This window comes from Eucyclogobius newberryi, unplaced genomic scaffold (genome assembly GCF_026437365.1).
Source record: "Eucyclogobius newberryi isolate DKJ021-1_F unplaced genomic scaffold, fEucNew1.0.hap1 SCAF_4, whole genome shotgun sequence".
NCBI classification, from domain to species: Eukaryota; Metazoa; Chordata; class Actinopteri; order Gobiiformes; family Gobiidae; genus Eucyclogobius; species Eucyclogobius newberryi.
Genome location: NW_027316056.1, coordinates 6,338,552 through 6,362,410, shown reverse-complemented (window position 1 = coordinate 6,362,410; position 23,859 = coordinate 6,338,552). Strand labels below are relative to the sequence as shown.

Below are 23,859 nucleotides of genomic sequence, written 5' to 3'. Positions count from 1 at the left end.
AGTGGTCCATTAGACTTAAACATTAAGACTTTTTCAAAAGATTTTAAACCAAATAAAGACTGAAATATAGATACTGAAGGCTTCTATATATTTATAAATAAAGTATCATTGATTTGTTAATGCCACTGTCTTGTTATAAAAGGTCATAAGTGTTTCCCAGTCCTTATAGTCCAAATAATGAACACGATTATCAAAATACGACTATAATCATTTTTAATTGTTGATTGGTCACGATTAGTCACTTTATTGTCGCAGCCCTAACCTCCATCATAATATTTACAAGCCCATTTCTGATTGGCTGCCACAACATCGTCTGAATTGTTTCTAATAGAGATACAAATGTTGAGCTATCTGGCCCATCCCTGGCACATTCCCGTCACCTCTGTGTCAGAGAGCCTCTGCTGGTTGCGTTTGCTGCTCATCACAGGGTCGTCCATCTCGATGTCGGAGCCTCCGCTGTGCTGCGTGTCACTGTTGTCACTGCTGTCTGGACTGGCCGCAGGAGACCCTGAGCGCACCATGAGACACATTTAAACTACAAAACAGCGTCACTCTGTATTCACAAATAAACAATTATACCATAACTAACAAGTAAAACATGGACACATATTATGCAAAATTTACTTTTTTGAGCTTTTAACCTTGTATTCAGCTTCATTCTCACTTCATGAACCCTGTATACGAGCTCATCTTCTCTGCTCCTTCCTTGAGCCTCACATACTCCGTTTCAAATGTCCCAGATATGTGACTTTGTCAAAGGTAGAGCTCTGGAGGTCTCCTGTGCTGCTTTTAAGTCTCAGATCACCTTCATTACAACTGTGTGTTTAATTTAACATGTCGGGGAAGCTAGCTTTTGTTTATTTCCCCATGGTAATTACCAGTAGATGAAGTCCTGATGGAGAACACCTGACTGACAAAAAGTTACAGTTTTTAATACATACATTATTTTAAGTTCTAAAAAATGAGACGCCGAAACAAAGATACAAGAGCAAGTTTAAAGGCCAATAACAATCCGAATAATGCAGAATATGTGTCCTTTAGTAACAAAGGGATACTTACAACTATAGAACATTTTGTGAAAAGAGTAGAGTTGAGTGCAGTTGGACGCACCTTTCTTGTTCATGGGGAGGCTGGTGTTGAGCAGAGAAGCAAAGGAGCTCTGTTTGGAGAGCTGAGCCTTCGCCGCCAACGCATTATTCCACAGAGCTTTGATTAGCATAGACGCCAGGTACAGAGTCTGGAAGAGAAATCAGGGTCAAACTCAGGGGTTCAAACTCAGGGGTTCAAACTCAGGGGTTCAAACTCAGGGGTTCAAACTCAGGGGTTCAAACTCAGGGGTTCAAACTCAGGGGTTCAAACTCAGGGGTTCAAACTCAGGGGGTCAAACTCAGGGGGTCAAACTCAGGGGGTCAAACTCAGGGGGTCAAACTCAGGGGGTCAAACTCAGGGGGTCAAACTCAGGGGGTCAAACTCAGGGGGTCAAACTCAGGAATGGATCAGGACTGGATCAGGACTGGATCAGGTCGAAGGTTTACCTGTTCTGTGTGAGCGCTGGGGTGCAGTCCAGAGACCAGGTTTAGGACGTGTCGGAGAGGAACCGGGTCCAGGTTTTTGATGAGGGACGGAAACAAGTCGTGAATGTAACGACTGCAGTGTTTCAGCTGGGGGGAAACAAATACCAATATAAATAATAGTTTTAACTTTTAAAACACAAACTGATTCAAGTAAAGGGGTTATCTCCAATATATTTGTTATTATTTTATTTTATATCAGTATTAAGAACTACAATGTTTTAGCACTGAATTTCAACTGCATTGTATTAGCAGTATTTATTTAAACAACTATGACAACAGTTCATCATTAAACTGATGTGATGCAATTATTTATTCTACATGTGACTATGGGACAGCAGTTTTTAGTATATCATGCAATAGTGATATGCAGTCCATGAACTTGATGATGTAAATACTTAATGCTCCATGCTGATTGAGATGTGCGGTCGTATTGTCCATGTGTGACGTTGTGTGAGAGTGTTTGGGTCAGAGTCTTTAATAGCTTAATGTATTTGTAAACTGTAACCGTAACTGTTATATTTACTTCAGTAACTTTTTGACAGAATTGCACTTATCCGAGTAGTTTTCAGACATCATACTTTTACGAGAGTAATATTTTGTTTTTGTGATCAGGTCTACATGTTTGGCAATATTTAATTATTTGAAAGAATGTGTCTTTTCTTTGGCAACGGCAGAATCTGTGCATTATTTACCGTTTTGTCCATCTGAAAACATTAAGATCATGCATTTTAAGTCCAAACTCTTACTCAGTACTCAAGCAGTAGTTTCTCCAAAACCTTTTTACGCTTGTGTAATTTCTTGGACCACTACTCTTTACTTCTACTTGTGTCATATTTATTTTAAAGTAATGTTATTCTTACTTGAGTACACATTTTGGTTACTGGTTTAAAGATGGCAGATGATGCTTTAAAGATGACGGATGTATTCAGAGTGGGTTTTACCTGCGCTGCGGCCCAGATACAGTCCACGTGTTGAGTGCTGAGACGACCTTCTGCGGCCAAGAAGTTCAGGATCACCTGGCACTGCTTAATGATCTGAAGGACAGAGGAGTGTTTACAGGTTAGATTACCCTGAAAAACATGTGTGTTATGGTTTTCGTGGAGGGGGGAAAAAATCTCACCTCAATGTGCAAATTTGGTCCAAAAATGTGCTCTATTACATTATTGTGAATCAGCCAATCAGCGAGCTCTTTGGCTATTGACCTAGAAGTGACACAGCAGCAGAGAAAGAGTGAATAAATGACATCAAATACGTGAAGAATGAATACATACATAGATTGAACTAAATAAAATGAATGAACTCACGTTTCAGTGTCAGAGACCAGAGACTCGTTGTTACAGACGTCGTTAAAAGTGTGAAGCTGGTTCTGAGGAAATGGGGAAAAAATGAGTACGGTCTATCAATTACCAGTCAAAAATCAGACTAATCACAATTTCCTTCATTTAAATTTGTCATTATTTAAGCACGACATAAAACGGAAGTTACAAATGTAACTGTGGTTCTACGAGTCCCTTCTGCGGAGGTGCTGAAGCACTGAATGTTCCCTGCCCATGTCCGAGGAAATTCTCCAATTTAAAGTAATTTTTCACATTTTCTTAAGAAAATGTTATAATTTATTGCACAATTTAATCAAAAGGGAGTGTCTACAGAGCCGCGGCGCGCGGCCGAAACTGCCATGTTATTTTGTGCTGTGGCTCCTGAAACTGCTGCGCTATTTGACCGCGCCGGGTTAAGGTTAAGGTTAGGGTTAGGGTTAGGGTCAGGGTCAGGGTCAGGGTTAAGGTCAAGGTTAGGGCTAAGGTTAGGGTTAAGGTTAGCCATGAGGCTATATGGCAGTGCCGCATTTCCTGAAACTGCTGGGCCATTTGACCGCGCCGCGGCTCTGTAGCCACGGCCTTATTTAAAAGCCAAACTGGCTACACTTCAAGTCCAAACAATGCTTTTTGATCATGAATCTGTGACGCATGTTTCAGGAGAATGTACAGGACCAGGTTCAGTGGGTCCCTTCATTTCCGCTTGCGGGTGTAAGTGGCACGAGTTCACCAGTGTTCTATGGCATATAATATTCGATATTGTCAAATTGTGAGGGACCTTGTGGTTCCCAACACAGAACATAAGCACAGGAAGCAAGACAGAGTTGAAATCAATAAATACATCTGGAAATATGACTTAACTACTAACTACATAAACTACAGCTACTTTTACTGCCAACTTGTACCAACTTCAAATACTACGTACAGTGATTTGGCTGAGTCCGGCGAGCCTCATGGTGAGCGTCGGGGACATGAAGTATTTGAAGGCCAGGTCGAGGCTCTCTTTGTCGAAGCAGAGCGCGGCGTCCAGAGGCTCCTTCACCGTGCTCCACATCAGGTCGGCCATGTTTCTGGCTGCGCTCTGCCTCAGCTCCTGGTCCGACAGTTTACACAAGTATCTGCAACAAAACACACAAAACACACCCCAGGGTTAAGCCAAGAAACTACTGTGTTGGGTCATTAGTACAAGGACAATAAAGGCACTTCATTTTGGCGACTTTTGTAAATCACTGTAGGATGGGAGAAATAACAGCTTTAATCCATGAGTTTCAGGGTTATTAGAATTGAGGACCGTTGCTGTAGTGAGCAACAATTTAACTAACCAAATATTAATATATCTTTGGAGTGGGAAAAAGTCCTCAAAATGTTGCATACAACAGGAAGCTGAAACCCATGAATGTCAAGGTCAGAGCGATTTCCAATGCTAACTGCCACGCACAAGTAGTTCCGGCAACAGTTAAATCACATTCTACATCACTGCTCTGTGAACATCTCCATAGCAACAGGTGGACCAATGCTCAACTGCTATGAGGGACTAGCTTCGTGTAAAACAGAGAAATAACTAATATCTCAGACATAAGGGCATGAACAGGGTTTTCAGATTCACGGGTGAATCATTTAAAGTTTGGGGTTGTGGTATAAGCGATCTCTGATCCGTGTTTTAAACAGTTCCAATGCACTCACCGGCGCTCCCCGGTGTTCAAAAGGCTCATTTATGCTCTAAGTTCCAGACGCATACAGACCCTCCTCTGGTCAGTCTGCTCACAGCTTATAGATGTAACAGAGCTGTACATGCGCTGACCACTGGGGGCAGTAGTGAACACAGACTAGAACAAGCTGCCAAACAAGACAAACGAGACGCTGCTTTCACCTCAATTGGTTTTCTTGTTGCACTTTCTCTTCAGTTCAGGCCAATTCTCTAAATTACTTTGAGCTCCCTCTGGTGGTCATTAACCAGAAAACAGACCTAATATTAGAAGAGGTTGGAAGTATAATTAAAGCTATGGTGACCACGCTTGGGACGCACACAGCAGTTTATGTACGAAAATGGAGCATAAATGAGACTTACGACTCTTGTATTAAACTGTGTAACGCACGGCTCCTCGTTGGTTAAAGCCTACTTACGTTATTGGTCCAAATGTACATATAATTTGAGCTCTTATTTTGGTTGCATAAAATCATTCAATGAGAAATCCCAAACCATGAAGGCTGTGTGAATAAAGTCAGTGCTCGTGTTTTAGCAGCAGGAGTCTGTGCTTCCTCTGCCTCTCATACGGCTGATTGGCAGAGCAGATTTTTCCTGTACAGTATTTTTCGCACATACAATTTCATTTTGTTTTGGCATTAAATTAAGAAATGCAAACTGATGTATAATCCAAACTGCAACATAACTCCATGGGTTTTCGCGCTCCGCCAGTGGCTGTAATATGATTGAATAGTGAGTCACTGTAATGCAATGTAACCAAGTTATATACATATAATACATTATAATTGAACTGAAATCCTGACGTGACTGAAGTGTATCAGGTGTCAGATGTTTAACAGAGAGCGCAAACGTGCGATAATCTACTCTCTCTCCTTTCTGTAAATGCCAGTCGTTACTGAGGCGGTTGCCGGGTAGACCCGCCGTCGCCATGGCCACAGTTGCCACGGCAACAGCAGCATTAGTCTCCTCACTCGACCCTCATTGTCATCACGTGACACAGAGCCAATCACAAACTTCCATCGCTGAACAGAAATGTTGCTGAGGCCCAGCTTAACCCTTTCAGACCCGGAAAGAACAGGATTGAGAGTTGATTTTACATTGACACTTTTACTCATATTTAGAACACCTTTAGGAGGCAACTAAAGCTTTCTGCTGCTTCGAATGGGACTGAACGAGCCAAAGAAGTGGCTGTATATTTGCATAAACATCCTAAAAAGTAAATTTAACATGCAAGACAAAATAAGTTTTGTCAAAATGTTTTAATTTGAATTCAACTTAACTCCAATCAGTCACTATTGTGGCACTGTAGATGGGGCTGCTTGGGCTGCTTATATTTTTGGAGAAACTGAAGAAAATAGTTTTGTGACAAAGCTACAATCATCTCGTTATTAACTTGTTCATAAACATTAGACATATCGACTGTTTGGACGCATTTCATATTAAGTTTGAGAAGTAAAAAATACTGTTGTTCTAATGTATTTGTTTCTTAAAAAAACAGTCAGATATGGCAGATATCATGTGTAATATATCGATTATCACACTTGCAAGTATGAGTACCTTCAATTGACAAGCTACTAACGGATTTATTTCTCGACTCCCGTCATGGCAGAGCAGAAGAACCATGGGAGCGAACAGTAGAAGCACACAGGACTTATGTTTAACCAAGACAACACTTTCATCTGAACAGAAAGCAGCCGTTCACCCAGGAAAATGAGGGGAAACGATGGTAAATAACCCAGACGAGTATTTTACTTTCAGAGGTGTTAGTGAGATCACCTGATGACGTAGGTGCGAAAGGGAATAATGTGCTGCATCACGGCGGGAATGTGCAGCCATATTCTGATCTGTGAGAGGAATGAAGAAGGTTAGAAATCACAGCCTCAGACGAGACGCTCATACTAATAGTCATATTACAAACTGTTGCAGATTGTATTATGTCACCATTATAATGGACAAAACAAAGAACAACATCGCAATAATTATTCAAAGAAAATTGCTGGCAGTTTAAAAATGTTAAAGAAATATACTCAAATCTTATTTGACGCTTGTAGTCCTTTAAGTATTAGTACGACACAAATTGTGTAGAATTGAACAATGATCTAAAGGCAAAGATTGTGGATATTTTGGTAGTTTAATGGCGATTTTCTTTGTTACAAATCACGATTATACCATTATTGTTTCCTTTTTTATGACGATTAGGGATATTATAGTTTTATAGTCCCAGCAAGAGGTGGGAGATGCATAGATAAACTTTTGCTAAATTAGAATGTTGACCATTTCCTTTATAATTCAAAAAATACCTCAAAGAAAGAAACATCTGGTGTCTCTCGAACAAGGCAATAAATTATATTTCTGAACTTTTATGTCACATTTGAACCTAAACCAAAGACATTTAAAGACACATTATTGATGCTTTGTGAAAATATTGTCAGAATATTGCGATCGATCGCGATAATCGAGATATTAATTTATGTCATTATCGCTCGCCAAAAGTTTGAAATCAACTAGTTCTGTTTTCATGTTTCTAAGACAGTTTCGCAGACGGGCCGATTACTCACGTTGGACACGATGGTGATGAAGGCGTGAGCGATGGCGAAGGGCAGCGTCTCCGGAGAACCGAACTCGAAACAGTCCTTCATCAGGGAGAGGCCGTGTTTCCCACAGAACAGACACACGTAACGCAGCAGGTGAAGAGGAACCTCCACGTCCTGCACACACACGAAGGGGCGACAGGTTCAAGTCCCCAGTCTGCAAGCTCTGCCTGTGTTAGCCTCCTGCTTCTTGTCTCGTTTTCAAACTCGATTTCAAAACTAAAATCCGCTCATGATACCAGTGATAATTACAAATGCTCTATTTTTTAGGTCACGGTTTTACACAAAATGTTGACATTTTCGACACAAAATTTCAGTACAAAAAGGTCACATTTTTCAGGTTAAAGGTGTTAAAAGTCACTTTCAATATCCGACTCGATCCTTTTGACAAGCTTAGTTAGTGGTAAACTTACATTCATGTCACAAAACGAGCCCAGGATGTTGCTTTCGTGAGCAGAAATGTCCTGAAGAAAACACAAACAGGTTTTAGTTTCCAAACCAAAACTTTGAAAGTAAAACAAAATTGAGAAAAAGAAACATTTAGATACGAAAAAAAGCAATGCTTTTAAAGTTAAAGTTAAATGCCTCTTTTTTGGAAGCAGACCAATTTTATGTATTTTAAATTACTATGATTTGAGCATCTAGTCTAGATTTTAAAAAATCGTATCAAGTGGTTTTTAGCTTTATTGAATAATAAAATGTAATGGGAATGCAACAATTAATCTGAAAAATTGTGACTAGTCGACTATTCAAATAATTCTTAACTGAACTTTATAAACTCTAAAACACATGGAAAAAGAGCTCTTATGACAAAGACAGCTTTATTAAATCAAAAGGTCATGAAAGGATGAAGAATTTCAGATTTTCACACTTTATTCATAACTTTTCTCTCACAAGAAGCCTTCATCTGCCGAATTTCAACCATTATTTAGTAGAAAATGTATTTAAATGTCTCAATGTTCAGCAGAAATAATTGTTTGTCTCATGGCCACCTAAAATAATCATGTAATGCTTTTGGAAGTGCTCACCTCTATAGTGGGATGCGTGTTGTGTTTGTAGGCCGTGTAAAGAGGAAACTGGATTTGAAATATTTTAGCAGCACACAGCAGCAGCTTCTCTCGTTCCTCTGTGCTCCAGGAACTGAACAGCTCCGCCTCGTCTCCATCGTCGCCTCCGCCCTCTGCCTTGGACGAGCTCTCCCCAGCGTCGAGTGCCTCGGCTTGGGCTTCAGACGTCCGCTCCGGCCCCTGGTGAGGCTTGTCCAGGTCTGAAGAACGTGAGGAGAAGAAGTTACACCACTGTTTACAGAACGTTTAGAATGACATGATTATCCATCCATCCATCCATCCATTTTCTACCGCTTGTTCCCTTTCGGGGTCGCGGGTGACTGGAGCCTATCCCAGTGACTTCGGGCCTATGACATGATTAAAGGTGAAATATATTCTGAGATCAAGCCGGGACTAAGCCGGGACTAAGCAGAGACTAAGCCGGGACTAAAAACAGGACTAAAAACAGGACTAAAACAGGGACTACATAAACCGGGACTACATAAACCGGGACTACATAAACTGGGACTACATAAACCGGGACTACATAAACCGGGACTACATAAACCGGGACTACATAAACCGGGACTACATAAACCGGGACTAGATAAACCGGGACTAGATAAACAGGGGCTACATAAACAGGGACTACATAAACAGGGGCTACATAAACAGGGACTACATAAACAGGGGCTACATAAACAGGGACTACATAAACAGGGACTACATAAACAGGGACTACATAAACAGGGGCTACATAAACAGGGACTACATAAACAGGGACTACATAAACAGGGACTACATAAACAGGGGCTACATAAACAGGGGCTACATAAACAGGGGCTACATAAACAGGGACTACATAAACAGGGACTACATAAACAGGGACTACATAAACAGGGGCTACATAAACAGGGGCTACATAAACAGGGGCTACATAAACAGGGGCTACATAAACAGGGACTACATAAACAGGGACTACATAAACAGGGACTACATAAACAGGGACTACATAAACAGGGACTACATAAACCAGGGCTACTAAAAGATTAAAATAGGGTCTTTCAAAGGTCTGGACTGGAACCAGAATCAAAAATAACACTAGAACCAAATGAGGACTAAACCAAGAACCAACAGGGGGAAAATGAGAATTGTTTAAGTCCTTATTGTTAAAAACAAGATTAAAACAAGCAACAAGGTCTAAATCAAGAGTTAACCAAGACAATGCGTGCGTTCACCCTTTAGTTTAGTCCCAGTTTGGTCCCAGTTTAGTCCCAGTTTAGTCCTGGTATGTGAGCTAGTGTGAACACATATTAGACCAGATCTGAACCAGGACCAGAACCGTGTCATTTTTGAAAAATATTTGAGTCGCAAGACAATTTGAAACCGCACATGAACGCCAGAAACATTTTATGGCAAAGCCTCTTTAAACACGGCAGTGCTAACGTTAACGGTTTCTATGATGTTTTGCCGTTTAATCGCACACGTAATTATCCGCCCATCATACAGTCTTGCTCCAGTCGCGACCTCTGGCTCTTCTCATATGAGTTTGGGAATAATTTAAAACCTTTTTAAAATTGCAAACGGAAAAGAAGAGAAAAAAAAAAAGAAGTCACACAGCATTCGCCCAGCTTTTAGTAACACAGGTGTAAAAAAAAAAAAAAGAAAAGACCTTTACAAAGGCTATAATTACAGTTGGTTTGTTTATTAATGAAATGAGGAGCAATGCGGGACGGCAGAGAAACGCCTTACCTTTGTCCTGTGCGCCGGGCTCGTCCTCCTCGGCAGAGTCCCTCTCCACGTTCACATGTTCGTCTTCTCCCGGCGAGTTGGGCCGCAGGGGTGACACCGAGCCTCCCGTCGTCCAGCCCGGAGCCTTGGGAGCGGGCGCACCGTGGAAGGAGCACAGCCGGTCCCGGAGGCTGCTGATCTGAGCGATCACCAGGTTTATGAGCGCGTACACCAGCTGGTTAAACACCTCCAGATGTTTGTACTCTTTGAAGCAGCACAGACATTGTCTAAAGAGAAAGAACAGGATTCAACGGGGCCGCACAAACATTCATATTATTCATTGGTTTATGAAGCAGCCGAAGCAAGCTCCTAGTATCGATGCAATGGACGGTCTTGAAATTAAAGTTCACAGTAAATTGCAAAAGTATTGATATCATAATTAGAGATGCACTGATCAATCGGCCGCCGATTAAAAAAGCCAGTTTTATGTCCAATCGGCGACCGGCCGGTCACTGTCGTAATTTCCGGTTTTCGGCCGATCAAACTGACTCGCATGTATCAGCTCAACGCGCCCAGAGCAAAACAGCTAAAAACTAGCAAGACTCATTCAGACTGCGGATATATATATATATATATATATATATATATATATATATATATATATATATATATATATATATATATATATATATATATATATATATATATATATATATATATATATATATATATAAATATAAAATACTGGGTAGTAAATCAGTGGCTGGATAAAAAAAAAATCGGTATCGGAAAAAACGGTTTTGGCAGGTCAGACCTCCTTAAAAAACGGAAATCGTATCGGCAAAGAATTTGCAATCGGTGCATCTCTAATCATAATAATCAATAAACTAAATATATCATAATGACATCAAGGTCCTCAATCCGACAGAAATGTATTGGTTTTAAAACAAAACATTTTATTCATGATTTTTTTTTCAGACTAAATAAGCCTCGATTTTGTCTTAGTTTTTTAGTTTGACTAATACATTAAGTTATGAACACAGTTGTTTTAATCAAACTGAAATTATTGTGTCAAAAAGTACACTGAAATATCACTATCTACTACATTTGACTCATTTTACATTTTCTGCCACCGTCTCACTCAGGGACTACAGTTGAAAATTGCCTTTAAAGCTAAAACCGGTACTTTTACAGAATGTTTTTAACCGACTAATCAGGTCATTTCAATTAGAAGATTAAGAAGTAAATGAGTAATAAACCTACAGACGATAGACAACTGGGCTGTACACAGAGAAGCAGTTTGAATGTTTACAGACGTACCTTTGAGTCCAGGAGCTGATGTAGCCCAGGACTCGTAAAGCATGTTCCTTCTTCAACTGGAATCCTCCTTCACTGCTGTCCGCGTCTGAAACTGAACACACATATTCTTAACACATGACCACAACATTTAAACCTGAACACACATATTCTTTAACACATGACCACAACATTTAAACCTGAACACACATATTCTTTAACACATGACCACAACATTTAAACCTGAACACACATATTCTTAACACATGACCACAACATTTAAACCTGAACACACATATTCTTAACACATGACCACAACATTTAAACCTGAACACACATATTCTTAACACATGACCACATTTAAACCTGAACACACAACCACATAGTCTGAAGGCCTACAGAGCCCGGCACAGTCAAATAGCCTCATGGCTAACCCTAACCCTGACCCTAACCCTGACCCTGACACTAACCCTGACACTGACACTAACCCTGACACTGACCCTGACACTAACCCTGACACTAACCCTGACACTAACCCTGACACTAACCCTGACACTGACCCTGACACTAACCCTGACACTAACCCTGACACTAACCCTGACACTAACCCTGACACTAACCCTGACACTAACCCTGACACTAACCCTGACACTAACCCTGACACTAACCCTGACACTAACCCTGACACTAACCCTGACACTAACCCTGACACTAACCCTGACACTAACCCTGACACTAACCCTGACACTAACCCTGACACTAACACTGACACTAACACTGACACTAACACTGACACTAACACTGACACTAACACTGACACTAACCCTGACACTAACCCTGACACTGACCCTGACACTAACCCTGACACTAACCCTGACACTAACCCTGACACTAACCCTGACACTAACACTGACACTAACCCTGACACTAACCCTGACACTAACCCTGACACTAACACTGACACTAACCCTGACACTGACACTAACCCTGACACTGACACTAACCCTGACACTAACCCTGACACTGACCCTGACACTGACCCTGACACTAACCCTGACACTAACACTGACACTAACCCTGACACTAACCCTGACACTGACACTAACCCTGACACTGACACTGACCCTGACACTAACCCTGACACTAACACTGACACTAACACTGACACTAACCCTGACACTAACACTGACACTAACCCTAACCCGGCGTGGTCAAATTGCCCAGCAGTTTCAGGAGCCGCTGCACGAAATAGCCTAGCAGTTTCGGCCGCGCGCCGCGGCTCTGTAGACACTCCCTAGTCTGAAACTGAACACAATATTTGAACCTGAACACACATATTCTTAACACATGACCACAGCATTTTAAACCTGAACACACAACCACATATTCTGAAACTGAACACACGACCGCACATATAATAAAACTGACCACACGGTCGCACATATTTTGAAACTGACCACATGGTCGCACATATTCTGAAATTGACCACACAACCGCATATATTCTGAAACTGACAACACAACCGCACATATTTCCGAACTATACTTAAACTTATATTTATACTCCTGAGCGACTTATACGCAATATTATTTGTTATTTTCACACTTGCAACAGCATTTCATACTCTAGAACAATTTATATGTTTTTTTCTTCTCCGTTATGCATTTTTTGGCTGGTGCCAAATTTGCACACGTTGTGATTTTTATATTGTAAACATATATCGTGACAATTACAAAAATGCTGTGTATTTGAGAGATGTGAGGCCAAAAGATCATTTCTTTTCAATGTTCAGTATCTGATGTGTTGTGCTTTTTGCAACAATTGGTAGAAAAGCTTGAAGTTTTCTCTACAAATCAAGATTTATTTGGCTGCCATTTTGATGTAGGCCATGTGGTCTTTAGAGACAAAACAGTGGGACAACACCCCCTGATCTGTTATTTTATGAAGGACGTACATCCTAAACTTCCAGGGGTCAATCCCTTGGTTCCACTGTTTGTCAATTGATGCTCTTTGCCACCACCCATTTAAGCCTTTGGAGGCTGCCTTGAAATATGCTTCTTTGAAAACAGTTTTGCTTCTTGCTTTGGCATCAGCCAAACGCGTAAGTGAATTACAGGCCTCATCTGTGAGCCCGGCATGTATGCAGTTTGTTGTCCAGGGTACGTTTGCGCCCCAACCCAGCCTTTATGCTAAAGGTGGATTGGGCCTTTAGCTGCGGCGCTTTAGAGCTTGCAGCTTTCATTGCCCTCCTCGCGCCTCCTCTGAGAAACAACGGCTTCACTCCTTCAGGCGTTATGAGTATAGGTTGAGAGGACAGCAAGCCTTAGAAAGGCTGTCCAGTTGTTCATTCTTGGGCTTCTTCCCATATGGGAAAGCTGGTGTCCAGTCAGACACTTTCTCACTAGTTTGTTGAAGCCATATCTCCGTTTTATGCCTACATGGAACACCAGCAGGGATTAAGGACACACTCCACCAGGGGTGTACTTCCTGAGCCCGATTCAAGGGTATCACTGTACAGAACATATGTGCTGCGGCCAGTTGGGCTTCGCTGCATACCATAAGTGTGGTTCTATAGACTGGATGGCTCTGGCCCATCGTTGGCTCAGGTGGTCCTGGAACTGAAGGGAACTGAAGGCATCTGGCTCTGTTTGAGGTCACAGTCTGGCACAGATTGATTTACAATCCGGGAGTGGGCCACATCTCCCAAAGTGAAACACTGAACAATGTTTGAAAAATAGTACAGTATAACAGTGCAAGTGAACAGCACGAGCTACAGTCAGCGTGAGTAGTATTATTTTATGCCTCTGCTTCATGAGTTTAAATGTGGCAGAGCGAGTGGCCGCACCCCTAGAGCATAGTTTTAACAATAAACACTGTTTTATTATTCACAAATCTCTTTGTTGTCAGCGTGAGCCCAAGGAAAGTGACTTTCTCAAAGTCTCAAGCCCCTGAGTGTTACCATGGAGCTCATCTCTCTAATAAATGATATAATGCTTCAAAGAGCTACAATGAGGGGCCAATAAGCATACATTTATATTATGTAATCCATTTGTGGCAATTATATTTTATTTTCAAATTAATATGGTGTATTAAAGAGTAGGGCATTTATTTGTTATAAACCAAATTTTCCTCACAGGAATATTTGCAAATTTAAACCCGCAAATATATTTCTACTCATGATATTCGTGGCATCCTTTATCAGGACACACATTGTATCAAGAGTACCAGGACATGCATCATGTGGAGGGGTCAGGGTTAGTCGGTTAATCCAGAATCGTGATTATTCCGGTCGAACCAGAAATAATAATTGGGATTATTTTCGTCATTTCAATTCAATGAGTGCTCCGAGAAGTACAGTGCTCTTTATGTGGCGGTTTACTTCTGCATTCAGAAGGTTTGATTTCATTAACCGCTCAGACTATTAGAACAGCAGTGCATTAAAATGAAGGAAATTATGGATTTCACTTTGGTTCATTGAATAGCTTCTATTGCAGTTATAAGAAAATGCATACAATTCTTCTGTTCAAACATTTCCACAGACAAAGCAAAGTGCCATAACAGACAGCAGTTACTCTTTGGTGTCGAGTTACGGCAAAGTTATAAAAGGCTCAGGTTCCTCCAACACAAAAAAACTCCCACAATCAACTTTCGGCTCAAACCGTTTAACATTTTCCACCGCGTCGTCCATTGTTCAAAAAGAGCAGACACACGAAACTCAAAAGCTAAAACATGATGACTTCAGCACCGATCTCAAGGTCAAAAACAGCTGTCGAAGATTTATTTGTCACAATCTATTAGTGATAAAAGGTTAACGCAGATAATAACGCTAAATCGACTTTGAAGAGCTTTGAACCGATTACTCTCCCTTCACATTCACCCACTCACAGCAGTTTTCTGAATAATTCCTGCTTTCAAGATCAAGTTGTTCTTTTCCAGGACATTTTTAGTTATCGCAGTGTCGACAAACACCTTTGAAATAATGTTTGAACTATCAACTAATTAAATCGAATAGGAAACTAAAGGCGACCTATAAACCACCGAAAATACTTCAGATAGAGAACACGATGAGAACCCAAACATACCGACTTCATTTGAACGGTTCTGTGCGTCTCTTGTTCCACCTCTAACACTGAAAAACAAGCACCGTGCAGTATATACGTGACACATTTTGTACAAAAGAGGTGCTATTTCCTGCGTTTGGCGAGTTTTAGCGTTTTTCCATCCCAAAAAATTACAACAGCTCTTTTAATGTGATGTTGGCCGCGTCAGTCTCTAGTAATGTGATGGTCAAGAATCCAAATAATCCAGCCACGCAAAGGGTCAAGACATCTTTTTTTTAATAAATAAAGCCCCTAAAACAATACTATGTCTTCTGTCTGCAAACATTTTACACTTGAATGGAACCATTTCAAAAATCTATGTTAAACTATATTAACCCTGTTTTCTTTTGTAATTAGATAAATATGTCGTCACGTGTCATTATATTTAAATGATTAAATGTTAAAAAATTGCTATATAAACAGATGAAATTAGAAAACGCCATCACTTCCTCCACAAATAACAAAATCTCCTCTTATTTGGCATAAAAAGGGCCAACTCTGTGGCCCAAATTTGTACGAACATTCTCGTTTGTAAGTTTGACCTTTGCAATTTCTGCCGGGCGCGTTTAGAATGTGAACTTTGAAGAGAATGCTACTATTGAACTATCATTCATTTGTTTACTGTCACGAGTCAAGCTTTTTTGAGTGTGTAGTGTGACTTTTTTAGAGCTATGAATAATCACGATTATCGACTCACCAAATAATCTTGACATCCCAAATCTGTTGTCTGTTAAAAGTATGTTTATTGCATTGTGATGTTAACTTATGTGTCTGTTTTTGTCTAATTTAATGCTTAGTCTGCTTTAGGACAATGGATGAAATGTAGCTTTTGTTCTATGTAAGTTGAAGCCGCTCGAGACGCAGTGATCAATGTACGGTGCTAATTGAAATAAATACAAATTGAGGATATACCAATAAAAATCAGATTACTAAAATGATTATTGACAAAATCCTCTGTTTTTTGGGCAGCGGTGCAAAACCTTCAGAGTGCATTATCAAAACCATGCTAAAAAGCGAACGTGAAAGAGCCGTGAAACAGTAAATAAAACTATAAAACTGGGTCGCGGCTGGTTAACACATGTATTACTCCGTAGTGTCAGAATACTTTTGACTGAACGCTCACTTTAGCGTTTAGCATCTGAAAATCTCCATCGGTTTGACACTAGCATGACGCCGCTCGAGCTCTTTTGGCTTTTGATGCGAGGTACAAAAAAAGATAACGACTGCAGTATATTTTAAATGAATTCGGAACTAATCCAAAGTGCATCCAACGCCTGTAAGATTTGCAAAACGTAGCTCAAAGGACGATGCCAGGCGGTTTTCGAATCATCAACGCACAGCGACAAAAACAAGACGCAACGAGAAGACAAGACCGACCACAGCCAGCAACTGAAAGTCTGGAGAAGACAGATTAGCCTGAGCTCAGTTAAAACAGTTTATTATACTCAGGAGAGATCAGGAGTTTAACCCACAACCTCTTTAAGATTACTTCTATTGTCCAATGAATGAGATTATTAATATTATTTCGAGCTCAATATTTATGGCATGTACATAGTCTTTGTAGTAGGGAACTTGGTATCATTATATTTTTGTAGTGCGCCAAGATACGCCAACTAAAAATTACTAATGTATTTCATTCTGCCATGTATGTTTATACTATACATTTAGAATAGAATATATTCCTGAAATAATCCTGCTTTTATTGTATCAATTATTTTCAATAGTATTGTTTATTAGGGACTGTGAGTAGCAATCATTTTAGTCAGTAATTAGTCAGCAATTATCATTTTTATTAGTCGACTAGTCAAAAGATTACTTCTATTATACATTTTAAACCAAATAAAGGTTTAAATATTTAATTGAAGGGTTCTAGATAGAGAATATTTACAAATAAAGCATATAACCGAATTAAATCAGAAATTGATCGTTCTTTTTTGACATTTTGATTTAATAATGCCACTGTGTTTGTTATAAAAAGGTGTTTTCGCATATGTTTAGAGTCTGTATAGTTCAGACAGCTATTATGACTATCAAAATAAATGTGATCCTTTTAATAGTCGACGAGTCATAATATGATTGCAAGTTGAAGTTTTTTTTTTTTCAATTAATAATAAAAAGGTGCAACATGTGTAATAACATAATATCCAGAATCACCATAACATCATACACCATTATACCAAAAAAAAAAAAGAACTTGTGCAAACTTGCTTTTATACAGGTGAAACCAAAACTTCAACTCAATCTAGCCTTGATTTCTGTGGCGTGGTCAAACTTGGGTCTAGTTTGGACAAATCATCATCAAATGTCATCATCTTATCAAACACATCGTTCTGTCCAGAGTCGTGAGTTAAATCCATTATAAAAAGACTGTCATATTCGTGAGATTGTGGTTTGAGTTGGTGGAAAAGAGGCCGTTTGTTGACAGAGAGGCCCCAAAACAATGGGTCTCTGCCGAGTGGACATTACTGACCTGACAAACACGTCAAACAAAGTGGATTAGCTTAGCACGACGGGCAATTCTGGCTTCTACACCAAAAACAATTCCCAAATTCTTCCACAAGCCTCACATACACGGATTTACATATTGCGTGCACACATTTCTACCAGTTGCATGGATGTCACGTTCCAAAGCGAGCGTTTAATTGCGATTTCGGTCCATTTTTGGGAGGAGTTAGCTTGTAGTAGTTTGCATCTTTTACTTGACAGGGCCCAAAACTCAAAATGGCATTCGTGTGTGCAAAAATGTACAACGAAATATTGTCTGTCACGGCGTGATTCGACGTTCACGCCACCTCAATGCATTCACAATAACAGGCAAACAGATGTTTTAAGACGTAAAGTTTGTGTTTAGCCTAGCCAAAAGAGCTAAAGTGCTAACATTGCTAACCAGTATAGCGTATAATTTGTTTGTTTACTTACTCTCATTTAGAACCTCCACCAACTCGGCACAGTTTTCACACATTGTTCATAAAAAGGGGGTAAACTAATGCACAGACTCAGACCATTGCATCGCACACTGTTGATGGCTGAGTTGTGTTTTTTGGGGGTGAAAAAGGCCCGCTGTTGGTGGGAGTGTATGCTGGACTTGGTGAAGGTTATTCCAATGGATGCGAGCCGCGGCGCACCGAAAATGCGCCGAAAACGTGTTTGCATCTGCTCCACAAACATGAACAGTCACAGTTCAGAGGCACTGGAAAGGCAGAAAACGCCAGTCAGAGTCCAATCTGAGCGAGACTTGAGAGAGTAGACACAGCAGCCATGTTGAAAAGTGACGGGAGGGGGAGAAACACACGGCGGCGTGGACGGAGCTCGGGAAACTTCGGCCTTTTCCGGACGGACGTGTCGTTCTCTTCGGGGAGTCACGCGAGAGTTCTGCAAGTTCAGTTTTTGAAGGTCAACTTTATCCGTCTATTTTATTCACGGGGAGAAGTTAAAAAAAAAAAATATATATATATATATATATATATATATATATATGTATATATATATATATATATATATATATATATATAATTATATATATATATATATATATATAATTATAATTATAATATAAGACACATAAAATAATAACTGTTAAGACCATGAAGAGACCGGATCCCTACAAACTTCACAGATTCAATAAAAAAAAATGTAGAATTAAATGTATCCATAAATACATAAAATACAAGATTCTTATTACCACATTTACATTTTTACAGACCTAAATTGCTATCATCTTCCATCATTTATTTTAGCAAATTGTTGGACATTGCCGCGTACAAATTAACAATAATACTTTTTTATCACAACTTTATGGCATATAGTTGCAGTAACGGCTTTTAAAAGCAGGACGTTTTGTTTACAGCGGAAGTAGCGTCAAATGTGGAAGTGACGTCAGAGGGCGGGCAGTTTCAAAAACGGTGTGGTTCGGTTTTGAAAAGGAATCTTTAACTACAATTACTTAATCAAGGTAAGTCTATTGAATGTATGACTTTACAAGTAATTGTAACGTTTTTACTTGTTTTTGTTGCACTTAACAGCTTTCAGGCAACCATTTTGAAGTGACTTGTATCTTTCTAGCTTTTATAACTTTAGCCTTATGTCATAAAGTACTTCCCTCTTTTCAAATAAACCTCTCACATCATACATTTACAAAGCCTACGTTTACTTACAGAAACGCGGGGAAATCATTGCTCAATGTCGAAGATGTCAAAAATTCCAAAAGGTAGTTATGGTAAATATGTTTTCCCTGTAACATTCTACAGTGTTTTAAGTGTTTTGTTGAATGAGAAACTGAACTTCTGTAGGTTTCACTCGTGAGAAGAAAACTGGACACAAACCAGATGACGAACACCATAAGGAAAACATACCAAGGTAGTCAAATTATACTATTCTTCTATTTGAAAACAACATGGCACTTTTTTCACCGTTTTGTCATCTATATTGCAGAAAAAACGTGGTCTCTAAAACAATCAAAGGGTAAATTCTTGTAATAAATAATAATGTCACGTGAAATATAAGATCAGTTCCATAGAATAAAGTCCATATTATTTTTGTGCATAAGGTACGGGCACGAGGCTGAGCTAAGGGAACAGAACCAGAATCTACGTGATGCAAATGATGATCTGCAGAAGAACCTAAATCAGACTCAAGTACGTATTGAAAATTAGATACCAATCGATACCAAAGTGAGTATTTACACAAACAAATATTGGACACAATTGGACCTTTCGTGTAGAGCTTTAGAATGTTCTCGAGCTTTAACAGATGGTATCACAAAAGTACTATTTAGTGTTGAAATGGCAATCTCTACTGCCTGTGTAAGTATTCTATGACTGTTGTAGACTATAAAAGATAATTGTTGCATACAAAACACCCTTTAATAGTAAAAACTGGGGGATTATTAAATCAAAAGGACCTTTTAGTCACCATATTTCAACCGTAATTTGGTTTCTAAAGTCTCAATGTCCAACAAAAATAATCGTTTGACTTGTCGACCAATAAAATAATCGTTAGTTACCGCTCTGTGACTTGTGATGCTTGAAAATTAACAAAAAATGTGTGATTTTTGTAGGTAAAAGTCACAACGCTCCAGCAGCAGTTCAATGAGCTCGAAAAGGAAAAGCTGGAGACGGAGAAGCATCTGAAGGACTGCCACGCACTTTTAGTTTCGGCAAAAATCGACCCAGGTAATATCTACATGATCATATCTATGTTTCTGTTTTGGTCATGAATTTCTTTGTTGACCAAAATGTTCTGTTCTGTTCTGTCCGTAGTTTTGGGTGAAAGACTCAGAGAAGTTGCACAAGAAAATGAAGAGCAAAGAAAGGAAGCAATGGTATGTATTTATTTTTTATTCAAGTTGTTCACATTAAAATGGCACATTGTGTACATTTTAATCACTTAATTTGTGGCGTCTGCAAGTAATTATCAATTGTCATCCACTCTTTTGATGTAGATGTTTTTGTTTGTTTTATTAAAGCTAGAAATCTGTTTTAACCTGAAGATTTGACCCCTGCACAGAGATGACATGCAAATAAATATACATTTATTTAGAATTAAAAGAAATGGAGCCGAAAAACAACATCGTTAATAACATAATCATGAACCAAAATAAAGTCATGAGAATGGAAAATGTCCTTTCTTTTACATTGAAATCTTTCTACAGCTATTTATAATAAACAGATTGGGTCAAATTTATTTTTAAAAATCGGAGACTAATTGATGATTTAAAAAAGTAGTATTGAAATAAATTGACATGTCCTGAAAAGTTTTACTAGGATTTTGAGCGGAAATAAAGTACTTTTTATTTTGTGTTGAAAATGACATTCAGAATGTCTCTTTCTTATTGACATTGTGCTATCGAGCCTGTTCTTCTGTATCGAAATAGAGTTTGAAACTCATCTATAAACTGATCACTGATGACATTTTTCTGTCTGTTTTAGAACATCTCAGCAGAACTTCTAAACGAACTGAAGGCATTTGCTGATATCGCGACAGAGCAGTGCGGACGGTTACAGGTAAAACAGAAATGAGCCATGTATTCTGAAACGTACGTGTGTCATCAGAAATACAGTGCCATCGGATTGTATTCACGTTGTCCACATTTTGTTGCAGGCTTTTTCCGAAAATGATTTGCCTCAAAATTCTACAAACAACACCCCATAATGACAATGTGAAAGAAGGTTGTTTGAATTCTGCAAAGTCTTTTTGAGTTTAATGCTACAACTTGCTGCACATATTCATGGGCAGTTTCTCTCAATCTTCTTTGCAGAACCTCCCAACCTCAATAAGTTTGTTTGGTGAGAGTTGGTTCACAGCACTTTTCAGATCTCTCCAGAGATATTCAAGTCTCAAGGACATTCAGAGTTCCTGTAGCTGCCCCTTTGTTCTCCTGGCTGTGTGCTCAGGGTCGTTGAAGATGAACCTTGGCCCCAGTCTGAGGTCCAGAGCGCGCTGGAGCAGGATGTCTCTTACTATTGAATTCATCTTTCTGTTGATCCTGACTAGTCTCCCAGTTCCTGTTGCTGAAGAACATCCCCACACCATGCTTCACTGTAGGGGTGGTACTGGTCAGGTGATGAGCAGTGTCTGATTTCCTCCAGACATGATGCTTGCTATTCGAGGCAAAGAGCTCAATCTTTGTTTCATCAGACCAGAGATGTTTGAGAGATCCCTTTTTATGGTGCCTGTGTGGTAGAGTGCTGCAGATGGTTGTTCTTCACAGAGACACGCTGGAGATCTGTCAGAGTGACCATCAGGTTCTTGGTCACCTCACTAAGGCCCTTTTCCCTTGATTGCTCAGTTTGGCCGCTCTAGGAAGAGTCTTTGTTCCAAACGTTTTCCTTTTACAGATGATGGAGGCCACTGAGCTCAGAGGAACCTTCAATCCTGCAGAAATGTCTCCGTCCCCTTCTCCAGATCTGTGTCCTGATACAATCCTGTCTCAGAGGTCCACAGACTTCCTGTCTTGGTTTGTGCTTTGACTTCACTGTTACTGTGGGACCTTCTATAGACAGATGTGTGCTTTTTTCAAATCATGTCCAACCAACTGAATTGACCACAGGTGGACTCCAGTCGAGTTGTAGAAGCAACTCAAGGACGATCAGTGGAAAAGCCATCTAGCTGAGCTCAATTTTGATTGTCATGGCAAACGCTGTGAATACTTATTTGCATGTGTTATTTTTTATATATAAATTCAAGAATTCAAACAACCTTCTTTCATTGTCATTATGGGGTATTGTTTGTAGAATTTTGAGGCAAATAAATTTAATCCTTTTTGGAATAAATCTAACAAAATGTCAAAGTGAAATGCCATGAATACATTCTGAACTGTACTGTAAGCAGTATAAACATGTGTGTGATCATAAATTAGCGCTGTATTAACTGCACGTGTATTCACATAAATAAGCGGTGTATTTACTGTACGTGTGTGATCATAAATAAGCGTTGTATGGTGTGTGTGTTCTTCAGGAGGTCCAGTCGACGCTGCTGGAGCTCACAGACGCTCAGGAGCAGATGAGGCAGGAGAGTACGAGCTTTGCTTTGGAGGCGGCTGAGCTGGAAAAGGCTCTTATCGAGGCAGAAGCGCTTTTGTAGAAAAATAAAAACACTTTTCACTTGTGCATGTTTTAAAATGACTGTAATAAACATTTGTGTACCCCTCGTTTTAAGAACTGGAAATTAATATGACAGCTTTTCTGAAAGACGGCTCATGTTTGAAGGAAGAATTGAGGCAGTCAGAGTGGTTTGGGAGGAAAAGTGACATTATGGGTTTAAAATGAACTTCCCGGTAGATGTAGTTGAGTGTTTCAGAGTGTGGAGAGGATGGAATGTGATGTGGTCGCTGTATCCGACTGGTGAAGGAGCCGAGTCGAAAGACAAAGCTCTCGATTTACTGGTCACTATGTTCCTCCCCTCACCTATGGTCATGAGCACCGCAGGGTGCTGGTCCCTTAGCGAGAGGGGGAGGAGCTTCGACTGCTGCAACCCGGCCCTGAATAAGCAGAAGACGGATGGACAAAAGCCTGGACTAAAATTTAAAAGACGAGACTCTAGGCAAACTGATTTAGATTTTTCATCACTTTGTCCTCAACACTTCCAATTTCATGTGGAAAATACAAAACGGTCTTATCTGCACTAAAAGATTGTATTATTTCATTAAATTCACTCAAGATTTATTTGGGACATTGTGACTTCTAAAGTGGTTTCCTCTGAGACAAAGATCAGTCCTTAAAGTCACAAAAAATATATATATTTTTAAATCTGTAAAACTAGTTTACTGAAATACTAAATAAGGAACCTTAAACCTGGCTCTGTACATGTCACAAATAGTTTTTCTTTTAACGTGTAACTATTTTGAAAGTAACTGTAGCTGTTTGGTAGTACTGAAATACAGTACAAAATGTAATCCATTAATGTAACATTTATTTTTGTTTTTGAATTATTAAAAAAAAATATTGCATAACATGAACATGACCCTGAACCGAGGGTTAAACCTTTTAGAAAAAAATCCTAACAT

At 39.6% G+C, this 23,859-nt stretch overlaps 2 protein-coding genes across 8 annotated transcripts in view; one reads left to right on the top strand and one right to left on the bottom strand.

Annotated features, from left to right (window-relative positions):
* Positions 1-18,632, bottom strand: part of usp34 (ubiquitin specific peptidase 34) — a 71,263-nt gene extending 52,631 nt beyond the window's left edge. For 4 of the 6 annotated variants that reach the window (XM_072463381.1, XM_072463382.1, XM_072463384.1 and 1 more), the window contains exons 1-14: positions 18,276-18,632; positions 11,281-11,371; positions 9,982-10,247; positions 8,212-8,450; positions 7,597-7,647; positions 7,151-7,300; positions 6,369-6,436; positions 3,813-4,005; positions 2,879-2,940; positions 2,695-2,776; positions 2,516-2,608; positions 1,536-1,661; positions 1,060-1,237; positions 381-508 (exon numbers count right to left, since the gene is read on the bottom strand). In XM_072463381.1, the coding sequence (XP_072319482.1) occupies positions 381-508; positions 1,060-1,237; positions 1,536-1,661; positions 2,516-2,608; positions 2,695-2,776; positions 2,879-2,940; positions 3,813-4,005; positions 6,369-6,436; positions 7,151-7,300; positions 7,597-7,647; positions 8,212-8,450; positions 9,982-10,247; positions 11,281-11,371; positions 18,276-18,318 (1,770 nt within the window). In that variant the 5' untranslated portion in view covers positions 18,319-18,632. The remainder of the gene's footprint in view (positions 1-380; positions 509-1,059; positions 1,238-1,535; positions 1,662-2,515; positions 2,609-2,694; positions 2,777-2,878; positions 2,941-3,812; positions 4,006-6,368; positions 6,437-7,150; positions 7,301-7,596; positions 7,648-8,211; positions 8,451-9,981; positions 10,248-11,280; positions 11,372-18,275) is intronic. The other 2 variants (XM_072463386.1, XM_072463387.1) reach the window with 1 other exon arrangement.
* knstrn (kinetochore localized astrin (SPAG5) binding protein) lies at positions 17,680-23,004 on the top strand. Of its 2 annotated transcripts, none has more exons than XM_072463389.1 (9): positions 17,680-17,698; positions 19,513-19,563; positions 19,646-19,712; positions 19,788-19,817; positions 19,903-19,990; positions 20,413-20,527; positions 20,615-20,676; positions 21,284-21,358; positions 22,812-23,004. In XM_072463389.1, exons 2-9 carry the CDS (start codon positions 19,536-19,538, stop codon positions 22,935-22,937), a joined length of 591 nt encoding a protein of 196 aa, XP_072319490.1. In that variant the 5' UTR covers positions 17,680-17,698; positions 19,513-19,535; the 3' UTR covers positions 22,938-23,004. The 2 variants fall into 2 exon arrangements, with proteins under 2 accessions (XP_072319490.1, XP_072319489.1); XM_072463388.1 differs by lacking the exon at positions 17,680-17,698 and adding an exon at positions 19,221-19,308.
* The last annotated feature ends 855 nt before the right edge of the window (positions 23,005-23,859 follow it).